At 47.2% G+C, this 16,894-nt stretch overlaps 1 protein-coding gene across 3 annotated transcripts in view; it reads left to right on the forward strand.

The window, feature by feature from the left end:
- NEK6 (NIMA related kinase 6) overlaps window positions 1-16,535 on the forward strand; it is a 43,633-nt gene extending 27,098 nt beyond the window's left edge. For all 3 annotated transcript variants that reach the window (XM_074556440.1, XM_074556441.1, XM_074556439.1), the window contains exons 6-10: window positions 1,409-1,517; window positions 2,753-2,860; window positions 9,161-9,255; window positions 12,584-12,697; window positions 15,525-16,535. In XM_074556440.1, the coding sequence (XP_074412541.1) occupies window positions 1,409-1,517; window positions 2,753-2,860; window positions 9,161-9,255; window positions 12,584-12,697; window positions 15,525-15,635 (537 nt within the window). In that variant the 3' untranslated portion in view covers window positions 15,636-16,535. The remainder of the gene's footprint in view (window positions 1-1,408; window positions 1,518-2,752; window positions 2,861-9,160; window positions 9,256-12,583; window positions 12,698-15,524) is intronic.
- The last annotated feature ends 359 nt before the right edge of the window (window positions 16,536-16,894 follow it).

Below are 16,894 nucleotides of genomic sequence, written 5' to 3' on the forward strand. Positions count from 1 at the left end.
CAGGTGAACCTTATTGGACATGACATTTAGAAAATTATCACTTGTGGTCTTGCATATCCACTCTTAAATATTTTAATGAGAATGAAATAATTTTATTGTGTATATAACACTTTCTCCCTCACCCTCTGTAATTCCTCTGTGCTCTCTCTCCAGTTTTGGGTTGAGACTGTTGCAATCTGTCAGATTTGCTGCCTGGGGAATTGCACAGTCGTGCCCCTTCACAGCTGATCTGCAAAAGAAAATTTGCCATTGCTTGAGTCAAACACGAACTGGTAACAGCGTTTCACATAAAATAGGGAATGTGACAACGGACATCAGGTGTCAGTGCTGAGGGGGAAGGCATGAGATGCAGAAAGGGGCAGCAAGCCATTGCCTTCCTTTATTCCTGCAGGGGGAATCCTCACGGTGCCATGCAGAGGCAGTGCAGCTGTGCTGGGGCAGGGGGTGCGTGGTGCTCCCAGTGCCCCCGGTGTGGCAGGGCTCGAGGAGCAGTGGGAAACCTCTGCAAGTGTTGAAGGGTATTCTGTTAATGCTCTGGCTCTAGAGCTGGCTCGGTGAGAAGCCAGGGACCTCCGATCCGAACCCTGCAGTGCTGGGATGCCTGGGTGCGGTGCCAGACACGGCTGGGGTGCCCCCCTGCAAAGGAGGGAGAGCAGCTGAGGGCCTGCAATGTTTGGCCTTCCCTGAAGTGTGCAGCTGGCTCTTTATTCCTGGAGTGGCTGAAGAAGACTCCGGTATTGCAGGGAGCCAGGGCCGCGCTGCCCTCGGTGGTGCTGCTTTGTGCTGCCGTGATTCCAAGAGCTTTGAGCACCAGAGGTCCCTGGAACGGGGCCCGGCCGCGCTCGGCGCTGCCTGAGCACACCCAGCTGGGCAGGAGAGCCTCTGTCACTGCACAGTGCAGGGCATTTGGAATTCCTATTATGCATGAAATAGAATATATTATTCTACCTGATCGCAGAAAGAACACGGATACTTTATTGATGCTCTGGCCATCTTTTAAAAAAGGAAAGCAGATTTCCTTATTCTTGTTAGTAGACAATGCAATAACGAATGTTTACAAGGGGGGTGTTTAATGGCCTTTTGTTTCTTAAGGCAAAATATTTGAGACATTTGTTGTTTTGAGGCATTAAATATGTTTTGCAAGGTAATTAAGGAGATTAATGCTAATCATAATTGTGTCCATTCAAAAATGTCAAACCTATTTAAGCATATTTTTCATAATAGTTGTTAATTAGCGAACTGCATCGAAGTTTCCACACAGAGAGGAGGAGTTAAAAGCTAATCAGAAGAAAAGTCATGCAGCTGCAGATCTGGAAGACGTGAGCAACCTGCAGCTGACTAACACAATTCCAGGAACGAGTCAAATATGTTGCTTTTTCACTGATCTTTTATTTATTTCCTCCCACAGTATTTTAAAAAGCAGAAACGGTTAATCCCGGAAAGGACGGTGTGGAAATATTTTGTGCAGTTATGCAGTGCAGTGGAACACATGCACTCCCGCAGGGTGATGCACAGAGGTAACATTAATTCAGTCTCTTTTCACTGAATAATAATATAATGTTCCAATTAGTAAGCGCCTACATTCAAAAACAATTATGCTGATGTTCAGCCAATGCATGTTTAGAGAGGCTGGAGCCTGCGAGATGGATTTCTCCTTCTGTCTCTGCCTCATCGTTAAAGCATTCAGGCCGAAGTGAGGGTGGTATTAGGAAGATGAGCTGCTTTGTATTCCAGACACTGATATTAAGTAGAAGTGTCAAACTTGCCATTAGAAAAGTGTCAGAAATAAAATGCTGAGACTCCTGGATACAGTGAACTCTAAGAAATAGTCTTCATTATATTAGCTGTGACCTTAGAGAGTTGAGAAGAGTTTTCCTGTCTAGCAGGCTTTTCTGAAATATTAATACAAATATGTCCCACACTCTCATAACCTGTTCTCTATTTTCATTAATTATTTTTGAGTCTCTTGTCTCAGAACATCTTATAACTTTGAGCTCTATCCAAAAATTACACTATTGCTTTCAGTGTAGTGAGGTGCTTTGGGAAGGATTGGACTCAGGAAGTGCAAATTTCCCAAAAGGTACCAGCACCCATCTTGGCTGCTTGTTATTTCCTTCTCCTTTGAAGGAGGGATTCTTCACTGTATTTTTCAGCAATGTGATATCATTTTTGCTCCATTACACATCCCCTGATGCAGTGTATCACTTGTACCTGAATTAGGGCTGTAGTGGCTGAAATGGGGAGCTCTCACATTGGGTCTGCTCATGAGCAAAGAGCCTCTCACTCAGTTCTCACATGACTGCTTGGGAAACTGGGGTTGTAGTGATATCTACCCTCCATGAACCAGCTGGGCTGTGTAGAGCCCAGAGTTTATGTATATGTGGAACAGTAATTACCCTTTTCATGAGGGGATGGTGGTGGGCAGTGCAGTTTCCTGTGCAAAGTGATCGTTCCCAAAGAGAACTGGGCTCGTGTCTTTGATTTCCAGCAGTTAAAGAGGTTGCCTCTGTTCTCTTGAGCTGTTTCCTACATTTTCCCTCATTGGTATTTCTTGTGTGCTGGGAAGTACACTCTGATTTTTGTGTCTGTGCAGAGCTGGAAGCCTTGGAAGGCTGAGCCTATCAAAGCTCTAAAGAAGCAGGTTCTGCTCGAGCCCCTTTGTACCGTGAGCGCTCCAGGCGATGCTTCTATTGCAGCATTAGAACCAAATAACCTTTTGTGGCTTTGACCTTTTACCTTTTTCTTCTTGCAGACATAAAACCAGCCAACGTGTTTATAACAGCCACAGGGGTGGTGAAGCTGGGAGATCTCGGATTAGGCCGGTTTTTTAGCTCTAAAACCACGGCAGCACATTCCTTAGGTAAGCTGTTGTCGTTAGCAGGGCCTGGCGTGCGCGCCCAGCTCTGATGTTCACATGCAGGGTGTCCCTCCCCCGGGGTGACACCAGTGGGAGTCAGGCCATTGGCACTGCATTTTAAATGCTCTTTGCAGGCATTCATAGGTATCTTCTGTTTAAAAACCTGTTATTTTTTTCTGGAAGGCCTGGCCTGGTGTGTGTTTTACAGCACACATGGCAAATGCAGCTTTTCCACTCTAAAGAGCACTTTGGCTGCACGGTGCTTGCTGGAATTCAGTGTTTCACCCCAAATACCTTTTACCTTTTTAGCTTTGCTGGTCAGGGCTCTGCCCTTACAGGGCTGGGAGTGCCTGAGGTGGGTGAGCCCTCATGGCTGATCTGTCCCAAAAAAGAACTTCACTTGAAATCTGGCCTATGCTTTGAACATCCAGCTTTTCTTCACACCTTCCTCATATCTCAAGGTTGTCTTCCTCATTTTTAGTTTTAACATTAATTCTAGTGCTATAGAAAATTGCATAGTTATGCAGTTCATTCTTCAAGTCTTACAGTATAAAGTATTTCATAATTGTGTCTGTAACCTCTTGAGAGGTGGCTGATTTTCAATTTTTATTAAGGGATCTGAATTTTTTGAGTCCCAAAGGTGCTTCTGTATTACAGCAGTGAAGGAACTTTGGCTTTTGGTGTAATATTTAAGCTCTTTTAAACTAATGTCTCTCAGTTGCCTTTGAAACACACAATATTTGTTTCACATTTTTGTTTGTGCAATTTCCTCTGCTGAGTGTGTCTTGCTGAATCCTTTCTTGGATGTGAACAAATTTCATTGCTAATCCTGGCCAGTAGCACTGGGCTTCTCAGTGCACAAGGAAGGAAAATACCTGCCTTGTTTTGTGTGTGCTTAAAAAATAGGAAGCATTTCTGTAGTTTACTCTCGTAAAATAGGAGATTTCAGATTACCCTTTGTATCAAAAGCTGTCCTAGGATATATCCCCACCATACTTAAGAGATGAAAATAAATCCTCTTCACAGGAAGTTACAGTCACATCATCTGAACAGGCCAAAATATGATCATGTCTAATTATATGATCTTATCCAGTTTGACTGCTGCACTTATTATATTAATAAGAATAAATTGGGGCTTGGAAACTGGCTGCACATGTGAGCCAAGCCTGTGACCTTTACCAGGGCTGCTCCCTCTTAATTGAGAAAGCTGGAGTAGGAAGAGCTCAGCCCCTGGTGCACAAACCCTGCCCTTCCTCACATCACCAGTGTCCTGCAGACAGGTGAGAGGTGCCGGACAGAGGGAGCAGTGAGGGACTGGAGGTGTTGTGGGCGGGATGGACACATCACCATTTCCAGCGGTTCTCGGATCCAGGTGAAAAAGAATATTTTAACAATCAGAAAATACGCACATGTGACGCTTCTCTCTATTTTTTGGATAATTTGCCAGAGCTAGAGGTTTGCAGCAGCAGGAAATGGCCTGGTGTTGGGCTTGGTTTAATGAAGACGTTTTCTGAAGGAGCTGTGAGGGACGGGCACCCCAGACCAGGGCAGGGCACGGGGCGCCAGCGGGGCCGGGCACTTCCCGCTGCTGCGTTGCCCTGGCAACCGCCCCGAGCCATCATTTCTCTGGCTGCTGACCCATGAATTGAACGTGCGGCTTATGCAAATATATTCATCTCATTTCTCCCTTTGCTTGTATTTGCTAGCAGCAGACTGGCATGAAAGGGCATCAGGCAGCCCCGACCCGGCTGACAGGTGTAGCAGGGGCTCGGCAGCGCCCGCCGCCGCGGCGGGAACGGAGCCGTAATTAGAGCAAGGAACAGAATGAACGTCAGATGAATTACCAGGCAGCAGATCATATTTGTCAGGGAGGATTGCATACATAAAAATTAAGTGACAGTACATGCCGAGGTAATGAAAGAAAAATGAAAGATTTGCCTGTACACAGCTCGTGAGATGCCGGCGAGCGCCGAGCTCCGAGCGCCAGCGGGAGCCGGGGCAGAGGGAAGCACGGGGCAGGGAGAGCCCTGGCCCCTGGGAAACCTCCATGGGCACACCTGGCACAGGGCAGCAGGGCACCTCCAGCTCTCGCAGGGCGGGGACAGCAGCAGGAACCGGCTGGGGCTGCGGGAGCTCCCAGGGTGACGCCTCAGCTGCCGCCACTGCCCCTGGGGAGACAGGAGATGCTTCTCCATAGGGAAGGGCTCTTCCTGTGCAAGCCTGACCAGCAAATTCATGTTTGAAAGGTACTGGGTGTAGCTGAGGTGAATTTTGCTACTTGTTACAACATGGTGGTTCACCTTCCTTCCTAATTTTAGACTTGGCAAACTTAACATTAATCTTGATAGATCTTGTTTTAATAGGAGCTAAAATAAATACAGAGAATTTCCATTAATAATACAATGGATAACTTTTTTGAGAACTGGTATAATGTCCATTTTTAGCCAAATAAACTTGGCATTGTCCAGAACTTCTGACTGGCTTTACATTTTGAAGAAACAAGAGGAATAAGAAAAACATCCAACCAAACCCCAAAAGAAACCAATTTTACACAGAATAGTCTTGTTTTGGAGCAGATGATTTATTATTTATTCTTGGACAAGAATATACTTGGAGCAGATTTTCCTTCTGGGAGATTCACATAAGTCAAATCTTCCCAGTTTAGAACATGCCAATAGCCCTGGATTGGAGTACATGGGCTGTTACACGTTCCTTCTGGTTCCTGCTTGGATGTCAGGGTGAGCAGGGAGGAACTGAAGAGCTCTTCAATAAATGGACCATTTGTCTGCCTTCTTTTCTTTCTTTTGCTTGCCAAGCCAGTTTGCCATCTGAAACAAAATCCCAGGGCTTGGAGGGGCTGGTAATCAGGACTTGGTAAGAAAAAAATGGACACAAGAAATCCACTGAAAACGTCACCAGCCAAGCGTGTTTGGAGTTCTTGGTTTGCCTCTAGTTCGGTATTTGTGGCAGAAAAGAGCTGCAGAATTGCTGCAGGTAGATTTTGCTATTTATATGTGAAAAACTCAGCCAGCCAACCAAAAAACCCAACCCAACCACAGAACTATAAGGAGTTTGATAGGGTTGTGTGATTCAATGATATGAATGAAAAAAAAAAAAAAAGAGCTGAGGACAACAAGTCTTGTACCAACAGCTGTGATATTATGCACAAAATATTTATTGTTTCTCTCAAAGAGTAAGTAGATTTCATCTAGGGATGAGTTTCTGAGGAAGCATTGCTCATTGCTGAGCCATGTTTGCAGATGTGAGAGGAATGGAATTTTAATTTCATTTTTGGAATAACTTTGCCACCTTTGCCTTTGTGTTTTCCTTGTGAAAGAAGAGACTCTGCTCCTAATCTTAACTGGGAATAATTAGCATTTCCTTACCTTGGATGTTGCAGCTATCCCAGGGCTGTAGCTGCCCATGGGCAGTGCTGGGAGAGCAGGAATGCTCTGGATCTCTGCAGTGGCTGATGTTCCAATGAAGGGCTCCAACATCCAGAAACAGAGCAGGAAGCTCCTTCCTTTACCATAATCTTCCCTGTGGTTTTGCGACCTTTATAACTTCAAATGCATTACTCTACCGCCTGGTGAGTAATGTTGAATCTGAGCAATATTTTGTATTTGCAGCAGGGCAAACGCTGAAGAAAGTTTCTGATTAATAGTCTCCGATTAGACTGTTCTTGTCAAATTGACTAATGGGATGCAAGGGCGAGCCCCGGCTGATTGCACTGGAAGCCTTGTGTGCCTTCCTAGAAGATGCTCATTACAGGAGATTCCCATGTAATGTTGGACAGGCCAGAAAGAGAATTGGCCTTGTCAGTCTTTTATCATGGCAGTTATTTAAAAATTAATGCATCAGTTTGGAAACGCAGAGCCCTGCTTGTTTGTACATTTGCTGACAAGACTACAGTAATGATAGGTAAATGTGCAAGGTGGGCTCCACGAAATGAGCTCAGGCGTGGAGCGCTCCCGGAGCCATTAATGGGCTGGAGCAGCCCCTGTGCCCCCACAGCGGGGCTGGTGACGCACTGAGCCGTGCCATGGCCCTGTCACAGCCCTGCCACAGCCCTGCCATGGCCCTGTCACAGCCCTGCCACGGCCCTGTCACAGCCCTGCCACAGCCCTGCCACGGCCCTGTCACAGCCCTGTCACAGCCCTGTCACAGCCCTGCCATGGCCCTGCCACAGCCCTGTCACCGCCGGCACGGCCGGGCAGGCGTGATCTGAGCCGACAGGGGGCCCAGCAGAGCTGCTGCCCTGGCAGCGGGGCCTGGCTCTGGAGCCCACACGCTGCTCTTGGTGCCCATGCAGTGACCTGGAATAATGGAGTGCCAGAGCAGCTCCTGGCACTGGCACCGCCCAGCCTGGGCACGAGCGGGGCTGCTGCCGTGCCCCTCCTGCCATCCCTGTGCCCTCCTGCCATCCCTGTGCCCCTCCTGCCAGCCCTGTTCCCTCCTGCCATCCCCGTGCCCCTCCTGCCATCCCCATGCCCCTCCTGCCCACCCTGTGCCCCTCCTGCCCACCCCGTGCCCCTCCTGCCATCCCTGTGCTCCTCCTGCCCACCCTGTGCCCCTCCTGCCATCCCTGTTCCCTCCTGCCCACCCTGTGCCCCTCCTGCCATCCCTGTGCCCCTCCTGCCATCCCTGTGCCCTCCTGCCCGCCCTGTGCTGCCCAGCTCCCGCAGCTCCTGGCACGGCTGGCAGAGCAGCAGCGAGGAGGAGCTGCAGCTGGGGAAGTGCCTTACGCTGCTGCTCCGTGGGGACTTCCAGAAGTGTCTTCCACAGCTTCCTGGAATGAATCACCATTTCTTCTGCAGCTGCATATTTTTAGCAGGAAAATGAATCAGTGCTCTCCCAGCCAAGTCAGTTCTTGTACAGAAACCTGGCAGATGTGTGGGAATTACTTGGAGAGCTGTGCTGTCCATGGTGTGGACAGAGCCATGGAAAGCCTCAGGAGGAGCCCTGTCTGCTCCTGGTGTCCCAGGCAGTCACTCTGGGTAGCCCAGTAAGAATCCTTAACCACTGCCAGGGCTCAGGGCTGCTCCCCACACAGGGCCTTGCACAGGCAATTGAGCCCAGCCAGGCCTGGGGCTGTGCCAGTCTGACCTGCACCTCCTGAGCATGGAAACGAAGCCATCTCCCTGTGTTGTGGTGTTTAGAGAATTTGCAAAAATATAACTTCTCATTAGGATACTCTCACATTGAAAGGGAAGTAATTTCTAAAGTGAAGGCCCTGGAAGCATGAGCCGAGTTCATCACACAGGGCAGCTGATTGCTGAACATCTTGAGGGTCCAAATAAATTACCTTCTGTGTGCTGGGTCACATGTGCAGGTGCCAGGGCCTGGGTTTGCCTCTCCAGGTTGTTCTTGGTGCCCCAGAACTCATTTGTTTCCCTCCATGGGGATGCTGGGGAAGGTGGTGGCTGCTCTTCCACCTCCATAACCATCCTTCAGCTTATTAGTCCTGCAGCTGTCTTCAGGCAGCATTTCAAACAGAGAAATTGTAAACTGAATATTACAGGCAAATTAAGCATTTGCCATCTTGTGAGAAAAGGTCTTTAATTAGGAGAAGGATACACTGGAATGCCAAAAGGAAAAAAAAATTGACAGGGGACGGACAAGCAAGGGGGAAGCAGGAGAAAAGAGCATATACAGTCCTTGGATGTTTTAATAAATGATGTATCTGAGGATTATTTGATGTAGTTGAGACTGCCAGGATGTCTTGTATTTCCAGTACCACAACTGAAACTTATTTAGGATTTTAAAAAGAACCTTTTTGAGGTAAGGAATTTATTAATAATTTCCTGTAACTTCTGTCCAAAATACTGAGTAAATTTCTTTTGATAAAATACAGACTTGTGGAAGTACATAGAAATCCCCCAGCTTCTGACATAGCTGCAAGCTGGAGCAGGGTTTCAAAGCTTGCAATTATTCTCTTGGTTTTTTTCAGGCAGGTTTTGCATTCCTGGCTGGTCTGGGCTTCGTGTCCCTGCAGTGCCAGAGTTCCCCTGTGACACTGCCCTGCCAGACCCAGTGGTGCCCAAGGGCACGATCCCTTCCAGTGGCTCTGTCCATCCAAGAAAGGTTCTTGGGAGCCTGGAAGGGAAACAAAACGTTTCCCAAATGTCAGAAATACAGGAAATATTTTCAACCACGTTCACCATTCTCTGCCCTGTTGATGATGATATTTGATTCTGGTCAGCTCTTTGTGCTGCAGCTGAGCCTAGAATGCAGTGTGTGTGTGTGACACGGGTTGCACAGTCACTTGTGAGGCACTAACCCCTGCTCTGTTTGTTTTTGCAGTGGGAACTCCCTACTATATGTCCCCAGAGCGAATACACGAGAACGGCTATAACTTTAAATCGGATATCTGGTCTTTGGGCTGTTTACTGTATGAGGCAAGTACCTTCTCACGTTTTTCTCCTGGGTTTTCCATAACCACTCAGTCTGGGACAGGGACTGAGCAGGTCAGACTGCCTGCAGTCAACTTGTTGAGAATCCTTGGCAGAAGCATTTGGTGTCCATTGTGCCCGTCCTGAGCAGAGTGAGGGGGCTGTGCCACCCAGAGTGGATTGGGCTCACAGGAGCTGTGAGCAGCAGCTCCCTGCATCCCCCTTCCTGCAGGGAGCACAGCTCTGCTGGGGCAGCACAGTCAGAGTTCTTCCTGACTGCCTTGGTTTTGAAAATAGCAAATTCATTTGAATGCAATGTACTGGTTTCTTAGATGGATTTCTGACTAATTGCGGTATTTTAATCTTGGGAGCTTCCAGTGAGGAAAAACAGAGGTTTTATGTGATGTGAAATCAGTGTCTCTAACTACTGTATTATGGCTGGAGTTTTTTCTAATTGTACATTGTCTTACAGCTTGAGGCTGTAAGAGCAGACACATTTGGATGAACTGCCCAGTGTGCAACTTGTTCTTAAAAGCTGTTACATGTATTTTGAAAATAAGTTATGATTCAGTAACTGTGCTTTTGGTTTTATGATTTCGTTTTTAGCAGGGATCAAAGGGTATCAGTGTTGTCCCTCTTTATAATCTAATCTAAATCTTTTTTAGATGATGGTCCTTCCAATTCAAGTGACAGTGCATGCCAGCATTTAGAAAGCTTTTATCCCCCCCAGAGAATTAAAAATCCCTGGGATATATAGTCAAGAATATTGCTCACATCCTCTTTGGTTAACAAATTATGGGAACTGATGACATTTTGCTTCTCAACACAACTTCTGGTAATCCCATGAAATTAGAGAGTAAACAGAAATGTAATTCATTTGGTGAGCACTCAGCTGGCTGATTTAACAAGCGTTGTAGGACATGATAACAGCGAATCTCCCCATGACATGTGCAGGGCTCAGAGCTGGGCCCAGCTGGACTCCAGTGCCCGCGGCTGCTGCAGTGCCAGGGTGCTCTGAGTCACTGCAGGCTCAGCTCCCGGGGATGGCATTCCAGATTTATGCAGAGAGAAATATTTAGCGTTGTGCTAAGATATGTTTTTGTTGCAGGCAATATGGTCCCCTTATGGCACAGGAGTCTTGGTACTCCTTGTATTTCAAGAAGCTGAATTAATTGCACACTAAACATAATTCTCTGGTAGGAGTAGCAGTACTACAGTAACATCTGAAAAATTTGGCATGTGAAGCGTTTTAAATTTCCTTCCTACGTAGGTAAACCTTAACTTAGGGAACAGGAGCTGTGAGGTACTGCAGATTCCAGGGAGGACTGGACAGCTACCAATTTTATGCTTAGTAGTTAAACAACTACTTGACTTCTTAAACTTTCTAGAATTTTGAAAATGAAGCATCAGATCTGCATGTCTTTGAAGGAATTATTTTATCTGCTTTTATGTCTTGTAAGGAGAATGTTTTTCCATTTGGCTTAGAAGTAAGGGAGGGATGCTTGTTTGGGTATGAGTCACTTCTGATATTTCTCCAGATAGATTGTGTAGATAAGCTGCAGAGAGATTTAATGTACAAATTGCCTTCAGAGACATGTGTGTCCACTGGAATCCACTTAGGGAACATTGAGGGCTTTGGGATATGATGCCACATAGCACCACTTAACTTTGACATTGATAATAATAGTGATTTTTATTAAATCTTATCAATATAGTAGTAACTGTCTTCATCCCTCACTTCCTGTAGATATCTGTCAGCAAGATAACTTGGAGGGGATAAAAATAAGTTGTTAATTCCCAGAATGTAGCTACAAGCAATGACTTCAGCAGTTCTGGCAAGATGATCAATTTAAGCACTAACAGGGATTCCCATCTCTGGATGTTTGAACCAGTGCTGCTGCATGGTGGGCGTTTGCCGTGGAGATCTGCCTGGCCTGGGGTAATTGCTCTAATCAAAATGTCAGGAGCAAGCCCCAGTGCAGCATCACAAACTGTGGTTAGTGAGGTACCCACAGTGCCTGTGGTCATGGCCCTGCAGCCCTGGCTGCTGTGGTCACAACTGGGTGCTCTCTCTTTCCACTTTAATTCCCTGCATTTACCATCCCAAACCCCACAGTGTGTCCTTTTCAATCCTTTCCTTTTGCACACGAGCACTTAACTAAACCTGGAATGAAAAGTTAATGGGAATTGGAAAACCCCTCTCAACCCCCCTGGCATTATTGATGTGTGTATTGAGATCTTGGAGACCCTGTTTAACTCTTGCTTGCTTTCTGTGTTTTCCCTAATGTCCCCATTAGTGCTCTCCCTGGAACAGTCTGTGCTGGGTTCTCCAGTTTGTTTTAGCTGATTGAGAGCAGTTTGCTATCAGTCCTACTTGGGGAGCAGTCTCTAATTGGACTGTGTAATTTTTCTCCTACTGAGTTGCCTACTACTGTCATGACAGTAATGAAGTAACAGTGACACCTTTTGCCTTCAAAAATCTTCCAGACACTCTTGCCCAGTGCTGGGGTTCTTTGGGACCCTGTCAGGAGACTCCTCACCCTCAGGTCTGTGGGTTTGTGAGGAGTAACGTGGTGTTACTCCTGATAGTAGTGGTGAGGAGTGAGGAAGAAACATAATGCATCAGTCCTGGTTCCTCAGTGTGGGGTGAGAGATTGGAGGATTTGGTCTTGGCTCTCTCCAGGCCTGCTGGGAGCTCTCTGTGGCTCAGGAAGAGCCAGAGTTCTCCAGACACTTCCACTGCACAGGTAAGGAGCAAGAGACCATTAATCATCAAACACCCCCTTAATGTGCAGTGAGAAGCATCAACTTCAGCTGGCCTGGGATGAAGCTGAGAGGAAAAGGAGCAGATTGATGAACATTTTCAGGAGTTTTGTTCTCATATCTGCCTGGGATACTCTTTTCTAAATAGCAGATTTCTGGCAGGAGATACGTTTGTTTTGAGGTTGTTTAGGGGTTTTTTAAAAGATTAAGTACATGCTCATGCTTTCAAGATTCTTCATCTTCTAAGCAGCTAAATGTTCAAAGATAGAGAGAGATGATTGTATCTGAGAGGGTTTCAGAGTTGTCTTGGAGCCAGCTGAGTTCTTGCTGATGGGCTGGTGGTCTGAGCATCCTCTTTCTTGGGGTTTTTCTTGGGAACTGTGGCAGAGCCTGGCACCAGCCCTACAGGGCTGCAGAGCTTGGGGCCTCAGAGCAGCCTGGGCTGGGGAGCAGCAGCATCCCTTGCTCTGCTCACTGGCACAGAACAGAATTGGCTCGTGCAAACTGGCAGCACCAAGGGCTCTCAAATCCTTTGTGTTTCTGAAACATTTTCTGGTTTTTTTCTCTCCAGATGGCAGCTCTGCAAAGTCCCTTCTATGGAGATAAAATGAACCTGTTTTCTCTTTGCCAAAAAATAGAGCAATGTGACTACCCACCTCTTCCAGCTGAACATTATTCTGAAAAGGTAAATTGGGAGTGTGGTTGCAGGGGAATGGGGAGGTGCAGTGAAGGGAAAGGCACAGGGAAAGGGAAGCCAGGAGGAGAACCCCCCACATCTAGGGAAGAACAGGGGATGGCCAGTGGGTCCTCGGGCTGAGCAAATTACTTCAGTGGTGTCTGAATACTGACAAGGTAAATCAAGACAAAAAAGATTTCTTAATGTGAGGAATATTGTGAAACTGAAAGTCTATGGTGCTGGCAGAAACCAGCAGTGAGCTGTAGGAAAGCCCTCTCCTTGTTTCCTTTCCCATGAAACATTTCATAAAAGAGCACTGATATGTTTGTTTATGAATTCTTCAGTGTGTGACAAAGTGGGGAAGGATTCATTTTAAGAAAAGAAGTCATTTAGTTTAATGCAATAGGACCTGTACAGCAGCTGTGCAGGTTTGTGTGTCTGGACACGAGGGATGGGCAGCAGCATCTGAAGCAGAGCATAAACCCAATGTCCCAGTTCCTGCTGGCCCAGCTGCAGACACGTGTGCTGGGTTTCCTCAGGGCCCCTTGAGATGAGCTTGACTTTTTTCTGCCCCACCTAGACAAAGCAGCTGGATTTCCTTAACCTCCTCATTTCTAACAGTGCCTTCTATTTGAAAGGAAATGGCTAATGGCATTCTGAATGTTCACTGTATCCTATGGGGTTTTTCTTTTGTTTCACTCTGCCTCAGCATCCTGAGGAGGAGCCAGGAAGCCGGGAGAGCACGGCCTGGCCTCCGCCCTGGGAGGGACCCGGCACCAACTTCACTTTTTGCTTTGTTTTTCCTTGCCAAGTAACTCGTGCAAAACGGTGCTTTAAGAACGAGGCTGTAGAAGTGAATTTTACCATTTTTTTGCCCCAAGCTCCGTGGCAGCACCCAGCTCCATGCATCCCTTTGCTGTGCTGCTGCAGCTTGCATTTCAGGATATGCCTGTTGGCAGCAGGAATTAGTGTAAGTTGACAGATGTGTTTCCTGTCTTTACAATTACTGTCTGTTTGCTTCCCTCTGGCAGTGCTAAAGAGTGTGTGGAGTGCAGTGATACAGTCGGGGTGAGAAGGATGCTTTAGAGCTCAAAGGCGCCGGGTCCCAGAGAACTGCAGATGGTTCATGCACTATTAACAGGATGCTGGGGAGGCTGTGCCTGTGGCTGCAGCTCCTCAGCTGCTGCTGGTGCTCACTGGAACAGCACAAACAGGGAATTAGAGCAGGGCTCCAGCACCAACAGCATCCAGCGTGAACTTCCTTGGAACAAGAAAGAGGAATAAGGCAGTGTTTTTTAAGCTTCAGTTTCCTTTCAGGGATGTTCCTCTCCTCTGTGGCTTTTTGTGCCTCACCAGTCCACATCCTCCTGTGAGTAACTGCATGCTGCTGGAAGCAGGAGGAGGAGCTGGGATCCAGCCAGGCTTGGTTTGCTATATTGGGAACAGATTTGCTGGTAACTGGAGATGCTGATCCAGGCTCAGCCTGTGGTTCCTGTAGGGGCTGGTGGATGCCTGTGAGGACAGAACTGCCCGGGCTGTGTCTCAGTGCTGCAGGCACAGGGAGCACAGCTCCTGTTTGGACAAATAGCACAGGCCCTGGGCAGAGCTCTAGGAGCATTTTCAGCTGCTGGTGGGAGTTTTGTGGTCAGGTCTGATTCGTGTTCAGTCTTTGGGGTCTCAGGGTTGTGAAGGCTGCAATGTCCCTGCCCTGAGCTGGGCAGTCACCAGAGAATGGGGCAGGGCCAGGCAGCAGGTCTGGGCTGGGAGCAAGGGCTGGCCCAGCTCCATCCAGAGCTGGAATCCTTGGGTACGTTCGTTAATGCAGCTGAAGCCGAGTGCTTGATGGCTCTATGGCCACGCTTTTAATTACCGGTGAAATAATTGGCACTGTGGCTACTGGGAGGATGTGAGAAGATCAGAGGCTCAAGGCTGTTTTTCCTGGTGCCTCAGGGGTACCAGCAGCTTTCAGTGTCTGTATAATTAAAAGCTACAATCTTTCATGTGCACAATAAAGAGGGCTGGGAGGTGGGGAGACTCCAGCCCTCCTGCATTTTATTTATTAGACATAATCAATGACCAGTTTCTCTTCCTCATACAGGTTTTTTAGGAAGCACCAGGGTCTCATAGCTGTGTCCAGTAGCTTAGGATCCACAAGTGCTGGTCAGACTCTTCATGCTGAAGGCTGGAGTTTAGTGCTGGGTGCTGGGGATGGTGCAGGAAGGGCAGCACAACTGCAGTTCCTGACAACTCTGCTCAGGCTCCCCCTTTCCTCACTTCCCTTTCACTGGCAGGTCCCTCCACACCTCCCACCTCAGTCACATCTTGGAAGCGATCTTGGGTTGCCTTCCTTCCTTCCTTTGTGTTCTGCTTGTGCCACAGTGCCTCCCTCTGTGCCGTGCTCTCCCCAGCCCTGGGTGCACAGGCTGGGTCCTCCTTTGGGATGTAAAATATTCTGGAGTTGAGGAATATTTAAGTCTTGAGTGAAGATTTGGTGGGAAAGATTCTTCCTGGCTCTTTTGGAGGTGGGACACACGGACACAAGACAGACACACGCCTAGACTCTGCCCAGCAGCAGAGGTTCCCCTCTCCTGGTTCCCACAGCCCTTCCAGGAATGCAGAGGATTCCCTCATGTGCCTGTCCTGCTCTCTTGCAGAGGATTCACTCTCTGTGCCTGTCCTGCTCTCTTGCAAGGACTCACTCACGTGCCTGTCCTGCTCTCTTGCAGAGGACTCACTCTCTGTGCCTGCCCTGCTCTCTTGCAGAGGATTCACTCTCTGTGCCTGTCCTGCTCTCTTGTAGAGGATTCACTCACGTGCCTGTTCTGCTCTCTTGCAGCTGCGGGAGCTGGTGAGCATGTGCATCTACCCCGACCCAGACCAGAGGCCCGACATCAGCTACGTGCACCAAATAGCCAAACAAATGCACGTGTGGACCTCGAGCACATGAGCCAGAGCCAGCACAGCTCAGTCTTACTTGAATTCTTTTTCTCAGCTGAACGCGACTGGTGCCAGGTCACACAGGTGGGAGGTTGAGCACTCGCAGCAGAGGCTCCATCATTTGCAGGTTATTTGACAAGGACTCTTACAGGTGGTTGTGCTTTAACGTGAAGATTCTGTGAGGTATTGCAAGTGATTCTTTTTATTTTTTATTTTTAAGGCAAATAGTGTTACGGATGTAGATCATTTAAGGGTCCTTTCTTAAAACTGTCGTGTGTAATCTAGGATAGCAGCTACTACCGAGGGCTCAGCGTTTGCCAGACCTTCTATCTTAACTGTAATGTGAAATATTGAAATAATTCCTTCAGTGAAATCACTTTATACTAATGTAAGGATTACCATAGATTTTGTGTAATTTGTATAACTGCTACTTTGCCTCTTCTGCAAATGGTTAATAGCAAATTCAGTTTTTACTTGGCATATTTTAAAGCAGCCATTTATGTTTTTATTAATTTCCTCCTCTTCAGACTTAGGAACTGGGAAGGGTTGGGGGGGTGGGAAACCCTTTTGTTTCATTATTTCTTTTTTTTTAATTGAAAACTTAAGAGTATTTTGCTGATGCATTTCTCTGTCAGAGATGAGTTAAACATGAGCCTGAGGAAAAGAAGATAAACATGCCAAGCAAACCCCTACCAGCCTTGCTCCTGCTCCTTTCCCTCATTTTTCCCTTTTGGAATGGTTCTTCACCTCCAGGTTCCTGTTTAAAACCAGTGTTTATCAAAGCCAACAGAGACTTTTACATGTTCAACAGTACATCGGGTACTATCAGTGGAACTTCAGCAGTGTTTTAAACACTTGGAAAATTTAAAAAAAAAATAAATGAAATGCTTTGTGTATGGAATTCTGCATAGGATCAGCCCCTTCTCTCAAACTGTGAAAGCTCATTACAGAATGTGAATGTTTATAAAATCTCAACGTGATCTGAAGGAGTCATCGTCTTTAACTGCATGAAAATTGTCAACCAGCTAAATTCATTCATTGAATCAATGATTTGTTTCCTTACTGCCAATGGAAATACTCACTGCCTTAGAAGAGCCGTGGATTCACGTTCCAGTGTCTCCATTCCATGTGCCTGTCGGGAGCAGCAGGGCTGTGCTCCAGAGGAAACCCTCCAGCCTGTGCTGCTCCAGCGCCCTGCCAATCTATACATTTGTGTCAGACAGTTCAAATGCAGCCTGTGCCTGGTTTGTTTTTTTAAAGAAAGCTTAC

Source organism: Zonotrichia albicollis, chromosome 21 (assembly GCF_047830755.1).
Source record: "Zonotrichia albicollis isolate bZonAlb1 chromosome 21, bZonAlb1.hap1, whole genome shotgun sequence".
In the NCBI taxonomy this organism is placed as follows: domain Eukaryota; kingdom Metazoa; phylum Chordata; class Aves; order Passeriformes; family Passerellidae; genus Zonotrichia; species Zonotrichia albicollis.